The 20,752-nt window shown below is 41.9% G+C and overlaps 1 protein-coding gene across 4 annotated transcripts in view; it reads left to right on the top strand.

Annotated features, from left to right (window-relative positions):
• RORA (RAR related orphan receptor A) overlaps nucleotides 1-20,752 on the top strand; it is a 718,773-nt gene that overhangs the window by 681,646 nt on the left and 16,375 nt on the right. For all 4 annotated transcript variants that reach the window (XM_023255280.2, XM_045060706.1, XM_019832321.3 and 1 more), the window contains 3 exons: nucleotides 9,950-10,091; nucleotides 13,808-14,203; nucleotides 19,639-19,760. In XM_023255280.2, coding sequence (XP_023111048.1) covers nucleotides 9,950-10,091; nucleotides 13,808-14,203; nucleotides 19,639-19,760 — 660 coding nt within the window. The remainder of the gene's footprint in view (nucleotides 1-9,949; nucleotides 10,092-13,807; nucleotides 14,204-19,638; nucleotides 19,761-20,752) is intronic.

Raw genomic sequence — 20,752 nt, forward strand, 5'->3', positions numbered from 1 at the left:
AGCTCCCCCCCCCCCAATTTCAATTTTTTAGTTGTATCGGAAAATACAATAATTTAGGCAGGCATAGGAGCATTCACAATAAATCATAGAGTTATGAATAAATCTTGGTTGTCAAAAGCAAATGTGTAGCCGTTCCAAAGCGTCTGCCATTAGAATTCAGCAAGGCAGCTGTCAGCTGTTTTCTTGTAATTAAACAGCCAATGAACAGCTAATTAAGACATATGTGTATACAGAAGTGGAAGTGGGTATGTTAATGAACTGTAGGAATCAATTCATTAAGTGAAAATTGTCAAAAGACCAAACATCGGATCAGCATTTCAGCCTATGCCTTACTGAGAAGGAGCCCCAAACAGGAGGGGAGCCGCCTCAGAGCAAGATCCTCTGAGCACCTTTCCAACCACACCCATCGTCCTCCGTCCAGCCAACCCTCACCTTTGGGCAAAGCTATTAATAACTCCCATAGGCAATGCCATGTTTATTAAGTAGATCCAGCAAATGAAAATGTTTTCCTACCCATATGTAAACCTGGTATTCAGTACCCTGCAAAATGTCACCTCCCTCTCCTGTGTCTAAACCATTATGCGGAGCTTTGAGTACAGAACTGAAAAGTGGGCCTTTTGCGTTTGTTTGGTTTTGTTGTTTATCTGCTTTTGTTTGATCTGCCCGACGTGTTTGCCTCAATGCTTTTTTGGTACTGTATTAAGAAGTCTACGGCATTTAGAATAAGATGCACCCAGGATTCAGCCCTTCCCCTTACCTGCTGTGCGACTTTGGACACATGGCTTAGCCTCTGTGCACTCTGATTTTCTCATTGTAAAACAGATACCGCAGTACCCACTTTGCAAGGTTGATGTGAATTACAGACCCATAATGTTTGCAAAGTGTCCTACATAGTGCCTGGTATTGAATAGGTGTTCAGCATATGATTGTCACCACAGGTTTTAATCAGCACCATCTTTTTTTCCCTCTGGTCATTCATTCAACAAGTATTTGTTGACTTCTTGAAGTACCAGGTTAATTACTGGAAAGAAACAAAGCAGTCAGTGAGGGAGACCTGGCTCTGAGCGTATACATGGGAGGGGCCCCTCAACCAGTCCTGGAAGGGGCAAAGTCAGAGAAAGTGATTATCTCAGTGAATTCTTAAGAGAAGGGGAGAGGGGCGCCTGGGTCGCTCCGTCGGTTGAGCGTCCAACTTCGGCTCGGGTCGTGATCTCGCGGTTTGTGAGTTCGAGCCCTGCGTCGGACTCTGTGCTAACAGCTCAGAGCCTGGAGCCTGCTTCGGATTCTGTGTCTCCCTCTCTCTCTGCCCCTCCCCTGCTCATGCTGTCTCTCTCTCTGTCTCAAAAATAAGTAGAACATTAAAAAAATAATAATAATTAAAAAAAAGAGAAGGGGAGAGCTTCTGGGAAATGGGGGTGAAATTGGGGGGTTGTGGGGGTGGCTGTCCTATGAGGAACTGTGAACACGGCAGTTTAGGCTTGGCCAGAGTATGACTTTGAGAAGAGGAGTGAATGTAGGAGAGAGTTGCCTGGATAGGTGGTTGTGGCCTGGTCGGTAGTAGAGAGCTATTCAAGGGCTAATAAGCAGAGAAGTGGCCTGATCAGGTTTATGTTTTAGAAAAGATCTCCAGTGACTGTATGAAAATGGATTGGAGAGAGTGTGAATGGAAGCAGGAAGTCCATTTGGGAGGCTGTATAATAACCAATTCAGGAGATTATAGATATGGAGCATTGAGAAAATTGCAGTAAAGATGGAGAGAAGTAGATGGATTTGAGAAATATGAAAGTGGCAAGAAACAGCCTAATACGGTGACTGCTTGGGTGGGGGAGGGGAGGAGGCAGAGATGCAATGAAGCTTATCGTTCTGCCTTGAGTAACTGGGATGAAGTTGGTCCCTTGGCTGAGCAAGCAAACACCGAAGGAGACAAAGCTAGGAAACAGGCGGTGGGTTGGGATATGTTCTGTTCTGGAATGAAGACAAAACCATTCAGCTGAAGTTTCTAGAGTGTGTGTGTGTGTGTGTGTGTTACAGGGTTGGGGGTGATAGGGCTATAGAAGGCCAAGCCACAGCTTTGGCGAAAGGCGCATCCTAAGTAGGGAATATTCATTCAGATAGTGTGATGGGAATCTGGGGAAGAACTGGGTTCAGTCTAGTCACTTGCTGGTCAGTTTTTAACAGCTGACTCATTGGAAAACAGTGTCTGTCTGTATATACCAAACTTCAGTGTATGTTTCATGGATATGTGACACAATTTACAAGTAGTAAAATCTACAATATTCTTCATTATAAACGTATAGACAAATGGTTGTCACTAAATGCCCCCAGTGATCTTTGCTGAATTCCTCCATCCATAGGTACAGTTGCAGTTGATGACAGACTGTAGTGCCAACATGAATGTTGATATTTTCATTTACATTAATGAATAAGAGGAAAATGAAATAAGGAAAACGTGTTTTGGAACTTCACTCATTCATCAGTGATGACATGAGCAACCTCTTTCCAGAATCAGATAATAGTTTTTAAATACTAGAATACTTCCTCACATTTGTTGTGCTATTCACAATGTGGTGGGTATAGACATTGTGTACTTTTCTTAATTTTTTATTTTTTTTATATGTTTATTTTTGAGAGAGAGAGAGAGAGAGAGAAGGAAACAGAGTGTGAGTGGGGAAGGGGCAGAGAGAGAGAGAGAGAGACACACACAGAATCTGAAGCAGGCTCCAGGCTCTGAGCTGTCAGCACAGAGCCTGATGTAGGGCTCGAACTCATAGACCAGTGGATCATGACCTGAGCGGAAGTCAGATGCTTAACTGACTGAGCCACCCAGGTGCCCCAGAGACATTACATATTTTAACTTTAACCCACATTATTGTTTTCTTGATCACTTTTTTTAATTTTTTTTTTTTACATTTATTTATTTTTGAGAGACAGAGAGAGACAGAACGTGAGCAGGGGAGGGGCAGAGAGAGAGGACGACACAGAATCCAAAGCAGGCTCAAGGCTCTGAGCTGTCAGCACAGAGCCCGATGCAGGGCTCGAACCCACGAATCGTGAGATCATGACCTGGGCTGAAGTCGGACCCTTAACCAACTGAGCCACCCAGGCACCCCTTCTTGATCACTTTTTAAATCTAGACAATAGGCAGAACAATAAATCAAGCCCTGATTTGTAGCTTTTGCCAGTTTCCATGGTATAAATACTCCCAGCACATGGTCAATTTGAGGCCTCCCAACCTGACATCCCATTGAAGACAGAGCAGGGAAGATTCACTCACAGTAGCACACCATTTGTAGCAGCCACACCATCTGGATATAATTGATGTAAATAACCTCAAGAACATGGATAATAGCAAAATAATAATAAAATAATGAGTTAATTTTTAATAATGGCTATGTTTAACAATTGGTTCACAGAATTCCTGAAATTTTAACACTCTGCTCTTGCAACCTGCTGTGAGGCTTCTCCCATACATCATGGCCTCAGTCCCAGTCCTGGGGAACTCCAAACTAGTAGGACTGGTGAACAATTAGGTAGCGTAAAGTCAAAAGTTAGGCAAGAGAATTTCCCAGAGGATGGAAGCAGAAATGGGAAATAAAACTCAATGAAAGGCACTTTGAAAGACTAGGTAAAATCAGGAAGGAGACACTGGAGAGTTGTCTTTGAGGCTGTTGAAATTGATACAAACAGTTGGTGTGTATGAGGAAATCAAGACTGTGTGGCATCACTTTTGTTAGCCCAACACTTGAGGGAGAGATACTTAAGTGAGACGGTACCACGCTTAAAATTAGGACAGTGGTGTTTGAGTCTTAGTAGTAATACTTAATCAGGCATGGGGCAACCTTAAACCAGTCACTAACCGTTCTGAGCTTCATTTTTGTTATCTACAAAATAAGAAAACTAGAGTAGATCTTAACAAGGGAAAGGCAGTGGAGTCTTCAGGAGCCTTTGTTAAAATATTTATCATATAAAAGTGATGTCTTTTGGGGTTTTTTACCTGCAAAAATGGCACTTTCATATTGTTCAAACTATATATGTGTTCAGGACTATATCCCCAAAGGTTCTGGTTCAATAAATTTCAGGTGTATTTTTTAAACACTTCATGGGTGATTCAGATGCACCATCTGTTTGAGAACTACTGAACCTGATAATCTCACAGCTTCCTTCCAGTTCTAAAGACCTGTTTGTATTACTCTCATTTACTATTTGCAGTAACTGCACGTTGGTATACTGCCACTAGGTGGTGATCGTGTGCCACAGTCACACCAAGTTCTGCTACCCTGAAGTTCTCTCTGGTCAAGTCCACCATGTTCACAATGGCACATCTCCATGTATTTTGACATCCATAAAAAATGTCTTCTTTTAAAAAAACCAAAGAAGTAATTCATGAGCTCATCTTTTGGCAATACAACTCCAAAATTATGAACTTAATATCTTTTCTAGCTAACGCATAGCTTCAGCACTTTCTCTCTTCTTTATACATACCTCTTCAGTTCCACCCAAAGCTCCATGCACTGGCTTGTGCTATTTACACTCTCTGTGTGGCCTCAAACTCCCCCAAGTCCTAGAACTTGTGTCACAGCTCACTCATTTCTCACTCGGACCCTCTACAGGATTACTCCCCAGTCAGTAAAATCCTTTTACATTTATGAACGTATTTCTACCTCTACCTTTCTCCCTCGTCCTTCTTGCTCTTCCATTCCTCCTCCTCTGAGAAACCCCAAGGAATGCTGAAATGAAGGGAGAGCGAGAGAGAGAGAATGAATGAATGAATGAATGAGTGAATGAAAGAAAGAAAGAAAAGAAAAAAAAAAAGAAAAGAGAAGAAAAGAAAAGAAAAGAAAAGAAAAGAAAAGAAAAGAAAAGAAAAGAAAAGAAAAGAAAAGAAAAGGGAGGGGAGAAGAAGAAAGAAAGAAGGAAGGAAGGAAGCAAGACCAAGTCCTAATTCTCTCTGACATGCAGAGTTCAGTGTTTATCTGAGTCATACAGGCTTGCCCTCTGTCTCTCTTCATGGCTCTCACCTTATAACCCTACTTGACCCATCCCATCTGGTATGTGATAGCTCTCCTCGTGGGCATGACTCTGTTGTCTTAGTCCAAAAGGAACATCTCTCCTCTGGCTCTTACCCACTCCTAGAACTTTCAGCAGACACTTGCTCAACTGACCCAATGATGAGAAGAGCATGGTATGTCTGTTTGCTTGCCTGCTTTTCCCAATCCCTTCAAAGCTGACACATCTAAAGAAGTATAGTTGTTTTCCAAGCTGGTAGCGTGGAAGCCAGACATTAGTTCCAGCCTCAGTGCCATTGCTCAAAGCACATGTGGAATGCTTCATGGATTTTCCTTGCGATTTATGGCATAATTACTCAGACATCTTTAATGGTACATGTCTTTAATGATTCAGTGTCCTTGAAGTAAGTTTGCTGTTATTTGTTGTTTTGTTTTCCGAGTAAGCCGAAGTAATGTAGACCTAAATAAGGTGAATAAAAGGAGACGTGATCCTCTGGTCAGAAATGAGGGGAAATTGTGAGATCATGGGACTGGTTTTCTCATCTGACTCTAACCCACATCAGGAGGTGACTGTGGAAGAGAAATCTGTAAAATGCCTGGGCAGTGCCCTTTCGTCTGCTAAAGGGGCTAACCTGAAGGAAAACAGCAATTTCAGAGTAGATCAGTCTTGCTGCTTTAGTCATATCTGTTTCTTTGCCTAAGTTAATGGTTGCCCTCTATGAGAACAAGCAAGTGGGAATCCTTTTGACATGCAAGGGAAGCAGAAAAATAAAAAAGAATGAAAGTGTGAGTTCTGGAATTAAGCCACATGCATTCATCCCCTGCCTTTACCCCATGCTAAAGGTGGAGCTCTGAGCAAGTCATTGTACCTAAAACCAAGGAATTGATGATGCCTTCCTCATACTGCCCTTGTTATAATTAAATGATGTCATCCATGTAAAGCACATAATCACTGTTTCAACAATACCTTCGATGCAAAGATGTCATGAAGGATGAAGATTTTATACTCACAGGTCCCTAGGAAAAAGAGGTGCAGCATGGCATGCAGGGGGGACCACAGTGGGAAGGACCAGGATCAGTCAGGGGTAGAGGCAGCAAGGGGAAAATGTGGGCAAGAGCCTTGTTGTGATTTTCCCTAGAAAGGAATGGGCAGGGCGGGATAAGCAGGTTTAAGATTGGCTAGTTTTCATAATTTTAGCCAGCTCTGGCTGCCCTAGTTGTCTGGTACCTGGTCCTGGGGTAATTTGGTCAGGGCACTAGTGGCCCAGAGTGTGAGAGCATTATAGAGGAGGTGTTTGGGTATACGGGCTCTGGATTGGTTGGTTTGCCTATGAAGAGTGTGTTCCCAGGCAAGTTGTTTGAGATGTCTAAGAATTAGCTAGCCCTGGGAAATGTAATCTCTCCTTGGGTCACAAGGCCCCGAGATGTCAAAGCATAAAAAGTATGGAATAAAAACATATGGTTAATACAAGTACTCATTAAAGTTTTTCAGTCATCATCATCATCATCATCATCACCATCACCATCCTCTCTCAGAGTTCTCTGGTAGCAGAGCAAATTGATGGCTTCTATGCAAGCATTCTGGAACTTACTAGTGATGGTTGATACGAATTTGAATTTAGTAAGTGCAAACTAAAAAGTGGCATCCTTTTTTGTTAATGACCCGAACATTATTCGAGAGCTGTATCTAGTTCTGAATTTCATATTTTTGAAGAAAGTGGAGAAACCTGAGAGGATTCTGAGAAGAAATACTTCAGGTGGAAGAGAAAGGTGACAGATGCTGTGATTTGGTTTACAGGCACGGCATTGGGAAGTAGGGTGGCCATCCACAAGTACTGCTTCCATTCACATAAAAAGGAGATCACTCAGACATTTCTCCGTATTCGATGATCATGGAACAAAATGGAGCAGGTTAACTGTGAAGCAACAAAATTCAGCTTCGACTACAGGACAAGCAAGTGATTCCTGATCCTAGGCACCTGTGGTGACAGCGAACGTGGGTTGGTCTGAGCGGTAGTAGTCTCAAGAAAGAAATAGACACCTTTCAGCTTTGACAGAGATTATGCATCTCAGACAAATTGAATACCTAGCCAGGTGACCTCTCGGTATCTATCTCTTTCTAAGGCTTATCTGCCTCTGTTACCATTTATATTTTCCTGAATTCTCTCCATTAAGTCCCAAAGAAAGCTTTACTTCTTCTCACTTCCTTTTCACAGAAGAAAAAACACACACACACACACACACACACACACACACACACACACACAATGAAAAAGCCCACAGCTTTTTTTTTGAGAAAAGAGAGATTGCTTCACAGAAGAGGCCAGACTCAAAATAAGGGAGATTTAAAGCATATCAGACAGACAGTCTGAGACCCGGGATCCCCAGCCTTGCCCATGTTTAGGTTAGTGAGTGGTTTGGCAGAGAGCCAAGAGCAGGTGACAGGTCAGTGCCCTTCCCCCTCCCATCCCAGGTTGACTTCCAAAACGAAGAAGTGGGAACTAAGGTCATATCCATCATACCTATTGACTTAATCCATAGTCACCCACCTGTCACAAAAGAAAGCAGATGTACTAGATTGCACTTCCCAAGTAGTTCGTATACATTTCCACCTACATATTGTAGAAAATTCAGAAAGTGCAGATAAACAGAAAGATGTTTATTTTTATCATCTTTTCGAGTCGGTATTTGTATTTCTGAAATTCCATTTTTAAAGGTTTCTGAATGTATGGATATCCAGTTATTTTCCAATTCACTAATGTAAAATATTTAGCATCTTTCTAAATTATTTTGATATAACAGATACTGTGTATGATAAACATCCTTGTAGATAAATCTTTGTACCATTCTTAATATTCCTTTAAAATATATTCGCTAAAAGATAATTACTGGGGCGCCTGGGTGGCTCAGTCGGTTAAGCGGCCGACTTTGGCTCAGGTCATGATATCTCGGTCCCTGAGTTCGAGCCCCGCGTCGGGCTCTGTGCTGACAGCTCCAGAACCTGGAGCCTGTTTCAGATTCTGTGTCTCCCTCTCTCTGATCCTCCTCTGTTCATGCTTTGTCTCTCCCTGTCTCAAAAATAAATAAAACGTTAAAAAAAATTTTTTTTAATATATTCGCTAAAAGATAATTACTAATTTAAATTTTTTTTTCAACATTTATTTGTTTTTTGGGACAGAGAGAGACAGAGCATGAACGGGGGAGGGGCAGAGAGAGAGGGAGACACAGAATCGGAAACAGGCTCCAGGCTCTGAGCCATCAGCCCAGAGCCTGACGCGGGGCTCAAACTCACGGACCGCGAGATCGTGACCTGGCTGAAGTCGGACGCTTAACCGACTGCGCCACCCAGGCACCCCGATAATTACTAATTTAATAAATAGACATGTTTTTAAGGATTTTGATACAACTGCCAAATTGACCTCCAGAAAAATCTTTTGATGGGATAGTACATTTGTCAGTTTGTTCACTACTCCGTCAGTTTTTCCGGATTTTACCTCTCCCCTCTCCACTTGTGTCCCCTTTATTGAGGTCATGTATCTTTAACATTAAGGATTTGAGGATAATAATGCTCTTTTGTACCCTTCATGGCTCTACATCATAGAAATGACTCTGGTTACCTTCCTTTTCTTCACTACCTCCCTAGCTTGTGAAACCACTAAGAGATAAGCCAACAAGAAAAAGACAACCAACGGCCCCATATGTTTAGAAATCAAGAAATATGCTTCTAAATATTATATTAAAGAAGAAATCTATTGGAAAATTAGAGCATGTTTTCAAGTGAATGGTAATGAAAATGCTACATAGCAAAACTTGTGGGTTACTTCTAAAACATAACAAAGGGGCGCCTGGGTGGCTCAGTCGGTTAAGCGTCCAACTTCAGCTCAGGTCACGATCTCACGGCCTGTGAGTTCGAGTCCCCCGTCGGGCTCTGGGCTGATGGCTCAGAGCCTGGAGCCTGCTTCCGGTTCTGTGTCTCCCTCTCTCTCTGCCCCTCCCCCATTCATGCTCTGTCTCTGTCTCAAAAATAAATAAACGTTAAAAAAAAATTAAAAATTAAAAAAAAATAAAACATAACAAAAAGGAAAATGTGCAGCTTTAGGAAAATGATAAACACTGAAAATTAATGACATAGTGAGGATCCAGCTCAAAAAATTAGCAAAAATGAATGAATGAATGAATGAATGAATGAATGAAATCCTTGAGATCAGTACTTCCTTTGGCATCTTTGAATACCCTCTCATTTCCGAAAATGGTGCTTAACAAATAAGTGGAACTTGATGAACATCAGGTTGGATTTGCTAAATTAAGGCCATAACCCTGAACACGTGGTATTTCCACACTGTCAGAGGTTAAGGAGTATTCCCATTCTGATTGATCTACCAAGGTCATCCATCCAAATGTCATTTAAGTTCTTGGGGGCAGTAGCTTCTGTCTTAGGAAATGCAAGATGCCTGGTGTGGTGGAGTTCAGTGGGCTAGTAGAGATTACCCGCGGTAGCAGGATTACAGCCACCATGAGTTACACTGAGGCAGCGTTTTCCTTATCTCTGGACATCCCAGAGAAGTGTTTTGTGTTTATTCCACTAAAAATATTTTGGAGATAAAGGTTAAATATAAGTGACTTTGTACCGATCCATCAAGCACATGGTTTGTTTGTCAGAAGCTGAGAACAGGGTCTAATCCTATGCCTTTCGAATAGGCAACCATCTGTTGGAGTTAAAGAAAGTTTCGCATGTGTAAGGGACGGAGGATTAAGCTCTGGGGATCAGTTTTACCCAAGCAAAAGAAGTGACTTTAATTTCATTAATGGTCTCCTGGATCATTCTGCTACAACTTTAATTCTCCATTAAACATTAATGCTGCTCAGCGCTTAGTATACTGCCTTTAGTATCATACGGCTCAAACTGACACTAACCTGTTTTATATTTTATAACTGAATCACAGGGCTTTTTCAGGAGAAGTCAGCAAAGCAATGCCACCTACTCCTGTCCTCGTCAGAAGAACTGTTTGATTGATCGAACCAGTAGAAACCGTTGCCAACACTGTCGATTGCAGAAATGCCTTGCCGTAGGGATGTCTCGAGATGGTGAGCCCTCATAATTTGAGTTGTAGAGTGGCATGGGCTTGTGAGAGTGCCTTCTGAGACCTGGACCCAGATCTGCCAAAAGATGTCCCCTCTGTCCCTCCCCCTCCCCTATACCACCCCACCTTCTCCCGTGGCTTTTTGGGTTCCGCAACAGTTACTTCCCCCTCTGTAATCCATTGGAGTCAGCTGGGGGTGGGAGTGGCATGGAAGAGAAGCAGGTGTGGTCAGAACACCTTCAGATTTTTTACATTTAAGACATTACAGGTTGATGAATTGATTGAGGGTAAATGTCATCTGAGGACCTAAATAAATATACCTCTTATAGGCACTTTCCCCAGTAAGAAATATAAGCCAGAGCTAATCATCACGTGCTTGACACTAGTAAGCTTATTGGCAGTTGGAATGAATTAGCTTTTATGTTAACTGGGTGTTTTGAATCACATACCAAAGTCATATATTTGAGTTTAAAAATTTTTTTATTACTTTTTTTTAATTCCAGTGTAGTTAACATCCAGTGCTAGGTTAGTTTCAGGTGTACAATATAGTGATTCAACATTTCCATACAACACCTCGTGTTCGTCATGACAAGTGCGCTCCTGAATACTTATTGTCTATTTAACCTGTCCGTCTTCCCTCCTACCCTCCAATAGGCTTTAAGAGTACCTCCAGTTAAAGTTATTATTTCTTTTTTCAACCAGAACATTTTTTACTAAAAGCATACTTTAGGATACGTGGTTCTAAGAGATAAATGTAAAACATTCCATCCATGAAAAATAGAATACACATTTTCTTTACGTTTTTTTCAAGAATCCCCTGGATAAGTCACATAAAAAGAGACATAACAAATATTATAAATTTAAGAAGACTGAAATCATACCAAGTATATTTTCCAACCACAATGGTACAAAACTAAAGATCAATAATAAAACAAAGCCGGAGAATCTACTATGTAAATATTCAGTATTTAATATATAAATATTAAACACCACACTACTGCACAAGCAGTGGGCCAAATAAGAAATCAAACAGCAAATCAAAATATATCTCAAAACAAAAGAAAAAGTCATATATTTGTACCTAGAGAATGTGTGAAAATAGTACAAAGCATGGCTCAATGACAAAAAAATTTTTTTCCTTAAAAGAAAGTATGTTAAAAAATAGAGGCCATCATTCAATTGTAAAACATTTCAAGATCTTTCTGTAAAACTGTCTTATGTACATGGAGTAATCAACCCCAGATTTCAAGACAGTTATTCTTAAACAGGGAAACTGGGCAGAAAATATAATGGACACTTTTATGAATATACAGGCTGGCTGGCTGTCTTAAGAGATCCCTTGAAGGAAACATCTCTTTCAGTGGAATTTCAGCGTGTGGAAAATATTTCAGAACGCTGGGCAGGCATTCTGAAAGCCTGTCTTTCCCCCTAATTAGATGTTCTTGGGGCCCATAGGCCTGCCCAGGCACAAGTTGTGATGTCCTTCAGTAGTGGTGCACAGGATGGCACCTGTGTAGGAATAAAAATGTGTGGGAACAAAAAATAGAAAGTTTGGGGCATGAAAAGATGCAAGTCACAGAATTTATATTCTCAGAAATTCCTGTGATTGGCAGCTCTGCAGATCTCATCTTCCGATGGCACTAAACCGACAAAGTTAGGCATTTCTCTTGTGAACTTGTAGGCTAAGATCACAAGTTGTGTGCGTACCTATGGTTATCCGTCCCACTGGGTATTCTATTATGTTGGGGCTTATACAATGACAGGCCTGAAACCTAGAGCTCAGAACAGCTTGATCGCTGCCTAACCAGCCCCACCCAAGTTTGTTACCTGAGTCGTGGAAACTGGAAAGTGACCGGGATCCCACTCCCTTGTTTCCTATGTGAAAAGGAACAACATGTCTTCCTTGGCAGAAAATGAATCTCCCAGCTGGTCTGGGTAGTGGCCCTGGATCCCAATTTCACTTCCATCTATTTTGTCTCCTGCCCCGAAACTCCAAGTATTATAATGATAGCCAAATGGGTGCATTCATCCACCTAATCGGGTATTAATGTAACCATAATCAATTAGTAGATCTTAGTCCCTCCAGCAGAGGATTTATCTGCATACACAGAATCAGACTGACAATGGATAAAGAAGATGTGGTTTATATATACAATGGAATACTACTTGGCAATGAGAAAGAATAAAATCCTGCCATGTGGAGCAACGTGGATGGAACTGGAGGGTATGATGCTAAGTGAAATAAGTTAGTCATAGAAAAGAGAAATATCCTATGTTTCCACTCATATGTGGAATTTGAGAAACTTAACAGAAGACCACGGGGGAATGGAAAGGGAAAAAGACAGTTTCAAACAGAGAGGGAGGCAAACCATTAGAGACTCTTAAATACAGAGAACAAACTGAGGGTCAATGGGGGGAAAGACGAGAGGGGAGTGGAAAATGGATGATGGGCCTTGAGGAGGGCACGTGTTGGGATGAGTACGAGGTGTTGTGTGTAAGCAGTGAATCATGGGAATCTACTGCCAAAACCAAGAGCACAGTGTATACACTGTATGTTAGCCAAGTTGACAATAAATTATATTAAAAAAAAAAAAAAGAATCAGGCTAACAAATAAATGGGTTACTGGGAGAGTTCAGACCAGGAAATCGTAGGGTTCCTTTTATCAATTATCTGGTGTTTTAAGAGAGATCATTTGGGATTCTGAATAAACTGGATAGTTACTACACGCATTGTTCTACTTTAAATATGGGGACACATCGGTGCCTAGGTGGCTCAGTTGGTCTCAGGTCACGATCTCAGAGTTCACAAGTTTGAGCCCCGCTTCGGGCTCTGTGCTGGCAGCTCGGAGCCTGGAGTCTGCTTCAGATTTTGTGTCTCCCTCTCTCTCTGCCCCTCCCCTGCTCACACTCTGACTCTGTCTCTCTGTCTCTCAAAAATAAATGAACATAAAAACTTTTTTCAAATATGGGGACACATGGCAAGGAGAAATTTGCAAACACAAATTTTCCCAACAGGGATCTTACGCATTGTTTGCCCTTCCCAAAATTCCAGTACTCTTTCTACTGGAGGCTAAACAGCAGAAAGTCACTTAAAGGTGGGCCCAAGGGTTTCACAAGGGTCACCATGACCCAGAAGGATGAGGGGGGCTTCTTAGGTCACATAGACTCAGAGATATAATTCAGGGAATTGCAAAGGCCTCATCCAGTCTGTTTAGGTCTCTCAGCAAAGCCCCAGTGTCGGGCCATTGGATTGGGAAGGAGCAAATGAATGAATGCGTGAAATGAATGAAAGTTGAAGTTTGGCTGCTTGTGCCTCGTTGTACCTCTATGAGTCTGCATCCCTGTACACTGGTCTGAACCCTGGGAAGAGAAAGATGTGGTCTAGGCAGGCTGCATGGGTGGAGAATGAACAAGCCCATTAAGTCACCTGTCAGTGATTCCCACTGGGCGTAGGGTTATGTGACAGCAGGAAAACATACGTGGTCATTGCCCTTCCGCCAGTCCTAGGTCTGTTTCTGAAACTTTGCTCCTCTGGGATGTGGAGCCGGCAAGCTTGTGTGGGGTGGGACTGCTTTCACCCCTGGATCATGTCCTCACTCTGTGGTTATGTGGTTTTTGATTGAGATTGTCTGAGACTTAAAAGGAACCCCTGAAGCATGCTGGAGAGAATAATAAAGAAGAACATATTGTATATGGTGCGGTTTGGCTTTTTTCTTCCAGCTGTAAAATTTGGCCGAATGTCCAAAAAGCAGAGAGACAGCTTGTACGCAGAAGTGCAGAAACACCGGATGCAGCAGCAGCAGCGAGACCACCAACAGCAGCCCGGAGAGGCTGAGCCGCTGACTCCAACCTACAACATCTCGGCCAACGGGCTGACAGAGCTTCACGAGGACCTCAGCAACTACATTGATGGGCACACCCCTGAGGGGAGCAAGGCAGACTCTGCTGTCAGCAGCTTCTACCTGGACATACAGCCTTCCCCAGACCAGTCAGGTCTTGATATCAACGGAATCAAGCCAGAACCAATATGTGACTACACACCAGCATCAGGCTTCTTTCCCTACTGTTCTTTCACCAATGGAGAGACTTCCCCAACTGTGTCCATGGCAGAACTAGGTAATGGCCTCCATGTTTCCATTGTGATGCATTATTCATTCCCTTCCAGATAAGTGGGATATGTTGGACTTTCCCGTAATAAGTTATGGTACTTAAATGGTACTAAAAGAGAAATTCGCCCTTACCATATGGGCCGCTTCAGATTTTCACGCTGCCCCTTTGCTTTTGACTATGCCCTGTTTCCCATCGCATATCAAAGAAACGCACTGACCTGTCAGTATCAGAGAGGGAACAGCATCTCGGTTCAGAGATTTAAAGCGGTCTTTAAATTCCACAGAGGCTATAAACTCCGGAAACAGCCCCATTAATTTTATTCATTATTTTCTTTAGTTGTATTCCAGGTATTTCTTTATACCTGGAGTCATAAAAACGGCAGCCCACACCCTGAACCTGGTCCATACGCATGTTTTTTTGACCCTGAGCCCGGTCCATACGCATGCAGAGTTGTAAGATTTTTGAATCGGTTGCTAAAATTTTAAACCTAGACAATTCTGCCTAGAAGTTCACATTTTCAGCTTCTTGTGAGAGGAAAAAAATGATCTGAGTACACTGGACCAGTATCGGTGAATAAGCAGCTGGCCCCAGATAGGCCCTAACACCTTTGCGTGTTTTCCCATTTTCTATCACTGCCCAGCTCCTGTTGGCATCTAGGTTTTGCAACCGTGGTGTATTCCATAAATGTTAAAGGGAAATTGGCGTCTTTATTTGCCAAAATGGTTTGGTGATGATATTGGTGACAACACTGGTATATTTCATAGAAGAAGACGCACCATGCAAAACAAAACAAAATTTGTCGTTTCCTAATTCCTGTGAGACATTGTTGCTCTTTGGGAAATGTGACCTAGCCATATTGATAACATAGGCAGTGGAAGACTTGCTATTTCAAGGAAGTTGTGTTAAAAACCCTCGTTATAATATGTGATCGATTTTTAGGTACAACACTGTTATTAGAGAAACTTTGATTAGAAACTTTGCAGTTCTAGAATTTGATGTGCTCCTCCCTGCGATTCTTCACACAAGGTTGCAGTCCTTTGGGATATTTCAATTAGTTGCTGTGGAGGTGACTAAGTTAACACGAGGAGAGAATGGAGACTTCAGATGGAAAAGAACCAGCAGGTTCTGACTTGAGCACAGACATTCTTAGTTCACAGAAATAACGGTTGTGTTCTTTAGATGGTTTCTCCACCTCTGTACCCCATAAAACATTTTAAGTGAAATTTATATTTCCAGTAAAATCTTTCTCCAAATAGAACAAATTGAATGTTCTTTACGGTTTTTACACAAGCACCTCTTTATGGGTCTAAATTTAAATCCTCAAGAGCAGGGACATTTTAAGCTCGGTCTTTAACCACTGAACAGCATTAAAGGTGTATCACAGCTCTTTTGATTAACAGAGGAACCTCTGAACTAGAAGCCAAGCTGAGCAGAGGTAGGTTTGATATTTTTTTCTTGAACTAGAACAAAAACCTTCCGTTTTTGTCGTGAAATCTTGGCTGGCCGAGACTTAAGCAGGACTGTAATGAAAGTGAAATTTTCAGAAATGAATACGCATTTGATTGAAAGCTGACATGATATCATGAAAACTGACCTGGCTCACTTTCGGTGTGCTCCCACCTTATCATAAATACATTTGAATCTGTCCTGTTTGCTTGTCAAACAGTCAACTCTGGAATAAATCCATAGGGCTTAGCCAAAGCATTGCCCTTAAATATGGCCCTGGGGCTAAATGTGCGCTAATACCTAAGTGGGGCCACAAATGGCCAAGCCGTTTCTCCCTGACCCCACACGTCCATGTCCTCTTCCACAGTTGTCACCTCCCTCTGCCGTCTGGGAGCCCTGTAGCCTCTTATGTTCTCCATGCTCTCCTAAATTAGGGCTTTTTCACATGTACTGTGGCCCTTTCCAGAATGACTCAAATTAGCTTATCACTAGGGTTAGTCCCAAACCTAAAACTAAGCAAGAATTTGTTTGAAAAGAATATAATTGGGTTATAATTTTCTTCCCCATTTACATGTACAAAATAGTTTGAGGAGCTAAGGGTAGCATAGAAGTGGCCAAAGACTTTGCTGCTCCTTCTTCATAGCTACCTGGGGTTCCCTGATATTTCCTCTGGGGCCTTAAGTCCTGCTGTCTTTTTTTTTTTTTTTTCATTCCAGTATAGTTAACATACAACGTTATATTTGTTTCAGCTGTACAACATACTGATTCCTGTCTTACTATCTTAACTAACACTCCGGACTTCATTGTAGGCGAAATTTTGTCATCAGATTTTAAACAGATGAAACCAGCTCTACAGTTGGAGAAGAAATTGTAAATTGACATATCTTAACCTCAGTTCTATCTTTCAACAATAGTATCTACAATCCATGACTTTCAGTGGAAATACATCTGCATTCCTGGCTAGGAAATTTCGCCCTTGATGTACAGTTAGTACCTGAATTATACATTGCAGATAAACAACCTACGTTCATTTAAAAAAAAAAAAAAGCTAGCTGCACGTGTCACTATAATTGATAACTAAAGCCTTGTGCAGAAGAGACAATTATTGGACAAAAGCCCTAGTCAAAAAGTCAGCTCATATGGTTTATGGTCCTAGCTTTGCTATAGGTTGTACAACCCATTTTAAGTCCCGTAACCTCTGCAAGCTGCAGTTTCCCTGCCTGCAGAATAGAAAGATTAAGAGCACAGACTCTGGTGCCAGATTGTGTGTGTTTGAATCACTCGCCACTTGCCAGCTGTGATGCCTTGGAAAAGCCACTTCGCTTTTGATTTCATCATCAGTAAGAGGGCAATAATACTAGCACCTGCTTCCTAGGGTTGTTATGGAGATTAAGAAAATTTGTATATTCGGAATATATGTGTCTATATATATGGGTCTAGCACATAGAGCTATATAAGCATTAACTGTTATCATCCTTACTAATGGTGTCATTATCTATAAACTGAGGAGAAGGTGGACCAGGCGATGTCCAGAGTCCCTTCCCGCTATGAAAATCTGTGACTGAGAAGTCAGGATTTTCTATCTGAAGTACCTAGACCTTAGCTGTGTTGAGGAAACCATTGTGGTTGAGAAGGTGAACGGATTTGCCCATCACGAAGTGGGTTATCTGCTGAACTGACACCGGAAACCAGGTCTCCTAACCCTTCCAGAGTGTTTCTCTAAGAGACCACACTAACTTAACTTTTACTCAGTCTGACCATATTGTCCTTTGCTGAAATGGAGATTTAAAAATAGTAGTGTCTGAAATCTTACACTTGCCAAATCAACTGTGAATTGTAAGCAAAGGCAGTTGGTGAGAATGCAGGCACTGCCCTCTACTGGCTCGATGTGTACATTACGCCATTCCTTGTCAGCTCAGATGGGCAGGGAGGGGTGGGAACAATTTTGGGGATGAAGGGAAACAAGATGCTGACCATATTAACTGGAAAAGAAGCATGATCTGGAAGGGAATACTATGAGTCTCTTCCCATTATTTACCTCATAGGGTCTTCTGGCTTCCCTGCAAACACTTTATTTTTTTTCATATCTGCAAAAATCATTGGACTATTTGCACAATCATTTTCTTGTTTCTGGCTCCTCATTGTTTTTGTCTTTACTCCCCTCTTCTCTCCATAAGCTTCACTGATTCTATGACACATCATTTATCGGCTTCTCCCTCTTCTGGTCAGTGCCTCTCTGTCTCTTCACTTCAGTTTTTTTCTTTGTTTTGTTTTCATGATATGCATTTATGTTGTGTTTGTGTCTGTGTGTTGCCAAATACAACTGTTAAGATTTATTGTGTTTCAGTCTCTAAGGAGATTCTGGTTTCAAGCTTCACTTAGGTGAACCCACTCTGCTTTCACACAAACAAGTCTGATTCTGTCTAATGAAAGCAGTAACAAATTTCCAAACAGACATTCTTACTGGGATTGCCAAGGTTTCACTCAGCACCATTTTTTTAAAGGGCTTTCCTATTACATAATCAAGACCGTGGAAGGGGATCGCTTTTGGGTATGGTTTCATATTCATGGAATCTTGTCTGTTCTTTTAAAATACTTTCATCATCCTTCTCTTCCATAACATTTATTACCAACCTACTGCACGCTCTTAGTCCCTCCCTGTGGACTCCAGCAGCCTTCTGATGACGCCCAGGCCTCCAGCCTGTGCTCCAATCCACCAGTCACAAAACTGCTTGTTCTGTTTCCCCAGATACAGTGCTCAGTGTGTCTGCTCCACCTTGAGAATTCTGCGGACTCCTTCTGTGAAGCAGGTCCAACCCCACATTCCTAATATTCAAGCTTCTCCAGAATTTGGACTCTTACATACTCGTGTTTCTGTTTTGATACTATCACTTTAGCCCATCTGCCTGTCTCCTGCACATGCCATCATTTGTTCCTTCATCTGTCATTCCCTTGAATGCGAAACCGGCCCACCTCTTCGCACCACTGACCTCTGCCTGCCAAATCCTCCCTCCTCATCCTTCAGGGTCCACGTCACATGCTCCTCTCCTGCCAAGAACCATTCTCTAATTCCCCTCACGTTTCCCGTCCATGACAGTGCTTGTGATCTTTTTGTCTCTTCTGATATAATTCAACTTGATGCTGAATTGCCTAATGTCTTGACTTGTCCTTTTAGCGTGTGCATACATGTTCACCAGATTATAAGTTCCTAGAGAAATTTCTTTGGCATATATTTCTTTTAATATCTTCAGACTGCCTATATTCCAGTATAATAAGAACAAATGTTTATGTAGCGCCATAGTAGGTGACCCTCTCTGTTTTAAGTGCTCAACTCATTTAATTCTTACAAGCTCTTTGAAATAGGTACTGTTTTTGCAAATGAGAAGACCGAAGCACCAAGACATTGAGTAACTTACCCAAGGTCATACAGCTAGTGAATACAAGAGCTGAGTTTCAAACGCAGGCAGTCTGGTGCCAGAGTCCATCTCTTAACCGCCACGTTATGTGTAATGGCATAGTGGCCCTCGGTAACACTTGTGCTAGTTGCTGGAAAAATAAAAGAAAGAAATCGTTGTTTTCACACAAACATCCCATTTCCCAATTTTTCAAGAGAAATCCTCCCGAGCTCAATGTATACAGCAGATGTGTCTTCATAAAAATGCCAAGAAGAGGCTGTGTCAGTCATTTCCTACTCTTGTCCAGGTCAATAATTGTTCACTCCCAAACGGTGTAAGGCCACAGAAGAAGGTCAAGGTCAGGAGGGTCTTTGAAGTCCCCAAGACTTATTGCTAAATATTGGCTTTGCCTGTCCTTCATCTTCATGTTCGAAAATACAGAATAGTTCCAAATTGCTCATTTAAATATGTAAAGATAATGAAAACTGGTTCAACATGTTGCTTTGTACATACTACTTTTTAAACCACATAAGTACAGAAAACCCTGATTATCCAAAGAAGAACTTGGCTTTTCATGTTTGTGATCTGTTTTCTCCTTAGAACACCTTGCACAGAATATATCTAAATCACATCTGGAAACTTGCCAATACTTGAGAGAAGAGCTCCAGCAGATAACGTGGCAGACTTTTCTGCAGGAGGAGATAGAGAGCTACCAAAACAAGGTATACTCTGAAGAATTTTACCCAGGATTGAGGCAACGGTGGGAAGGGTGTTTATGCTAGAGATCTGATCAAGAACACAAACAGACTAGACAATGAATGTATTTCATCAGATATCAGATGTCTGTTTAAAAATCTGTCTCCTAGAGGGGCGCCTGGGTGTCTCAGTCGGTTAAGCATCCGACTTCGGCTCAAGTCATGATCTCACCATCCCTGAGTTCGAGCCCTGAGTCAGGCTCTGTGCTGCCAGCTCAGCTTTGGATTCTGTGTCTCCCTCTCTCCCCGCCCCTCCCTCTCTCACACTCTGTCTCTCTCTCATTCTCAAAAATAAATAAACATTAAAAAAAATTTTTTTAATCCTTCTCCTAGAGATGATCATCTACTTGGGGCTTTGTCTTACTGAGATGCCAGTGTGTGAAATTTCTGCAATAACAAACCGATTTTGTTGTGCTATGACTTTACACATATCTCCTATCATATGTCCACGGGAGCTGGAGGAAGCAGTGTCCAAAAGCCCAAATGAACTGAGATTTGTCCTGATATCACAGTGCAAGATTTCAAGCTCTGGAAGCTGATATAAAATAATCTCAGCCTCGTGTTTCCAGAGCACTAGAGAGTGTGTACAAAACAAGGTTTGGAAGCTATTGCCATAACTCCAGTGAACCTAGCAACGTGATGCTGACAGAGAGCACTGCTTCTAGCCTTTTTCTTCACACACTCTGATCAACAAGCCCCCAGAATGGAAGGGCAGGGCTGGAGAAAGGGAAGTTTCAGTTATCCATTCTGGCGTGGGAAAGGGAAATGCTGTGGTTTTTCCTAATAATTATAGAAAGGTAGGGCTAGGAATGATGATAGAGATTATCCAGGCTAATCCTCCCCTGCATTTTACAAATGAGGAAACTAACAACCCTTGGCATATGGTGGGGGATTGAGAATATCAGGACTAGACCGTGACTCCTGGCTTCTAATGCAGTGTTTCCTTCACCCCCATCGTA

This window comes from Felis catus, chromosome B3 (assembly GCF_018350175.1).
Source record: "Felis catus isolate Fca126 chromosome B3, F.catus_Fca126_mat1.0, whole genome shotgun sequence".
In the NCBI taxonomy this organism is placed as follows: Eukaryota; Metazoa; Chordata; class Mammalia; order Carnivora; family Felidae; genus Felis; species Felis catus.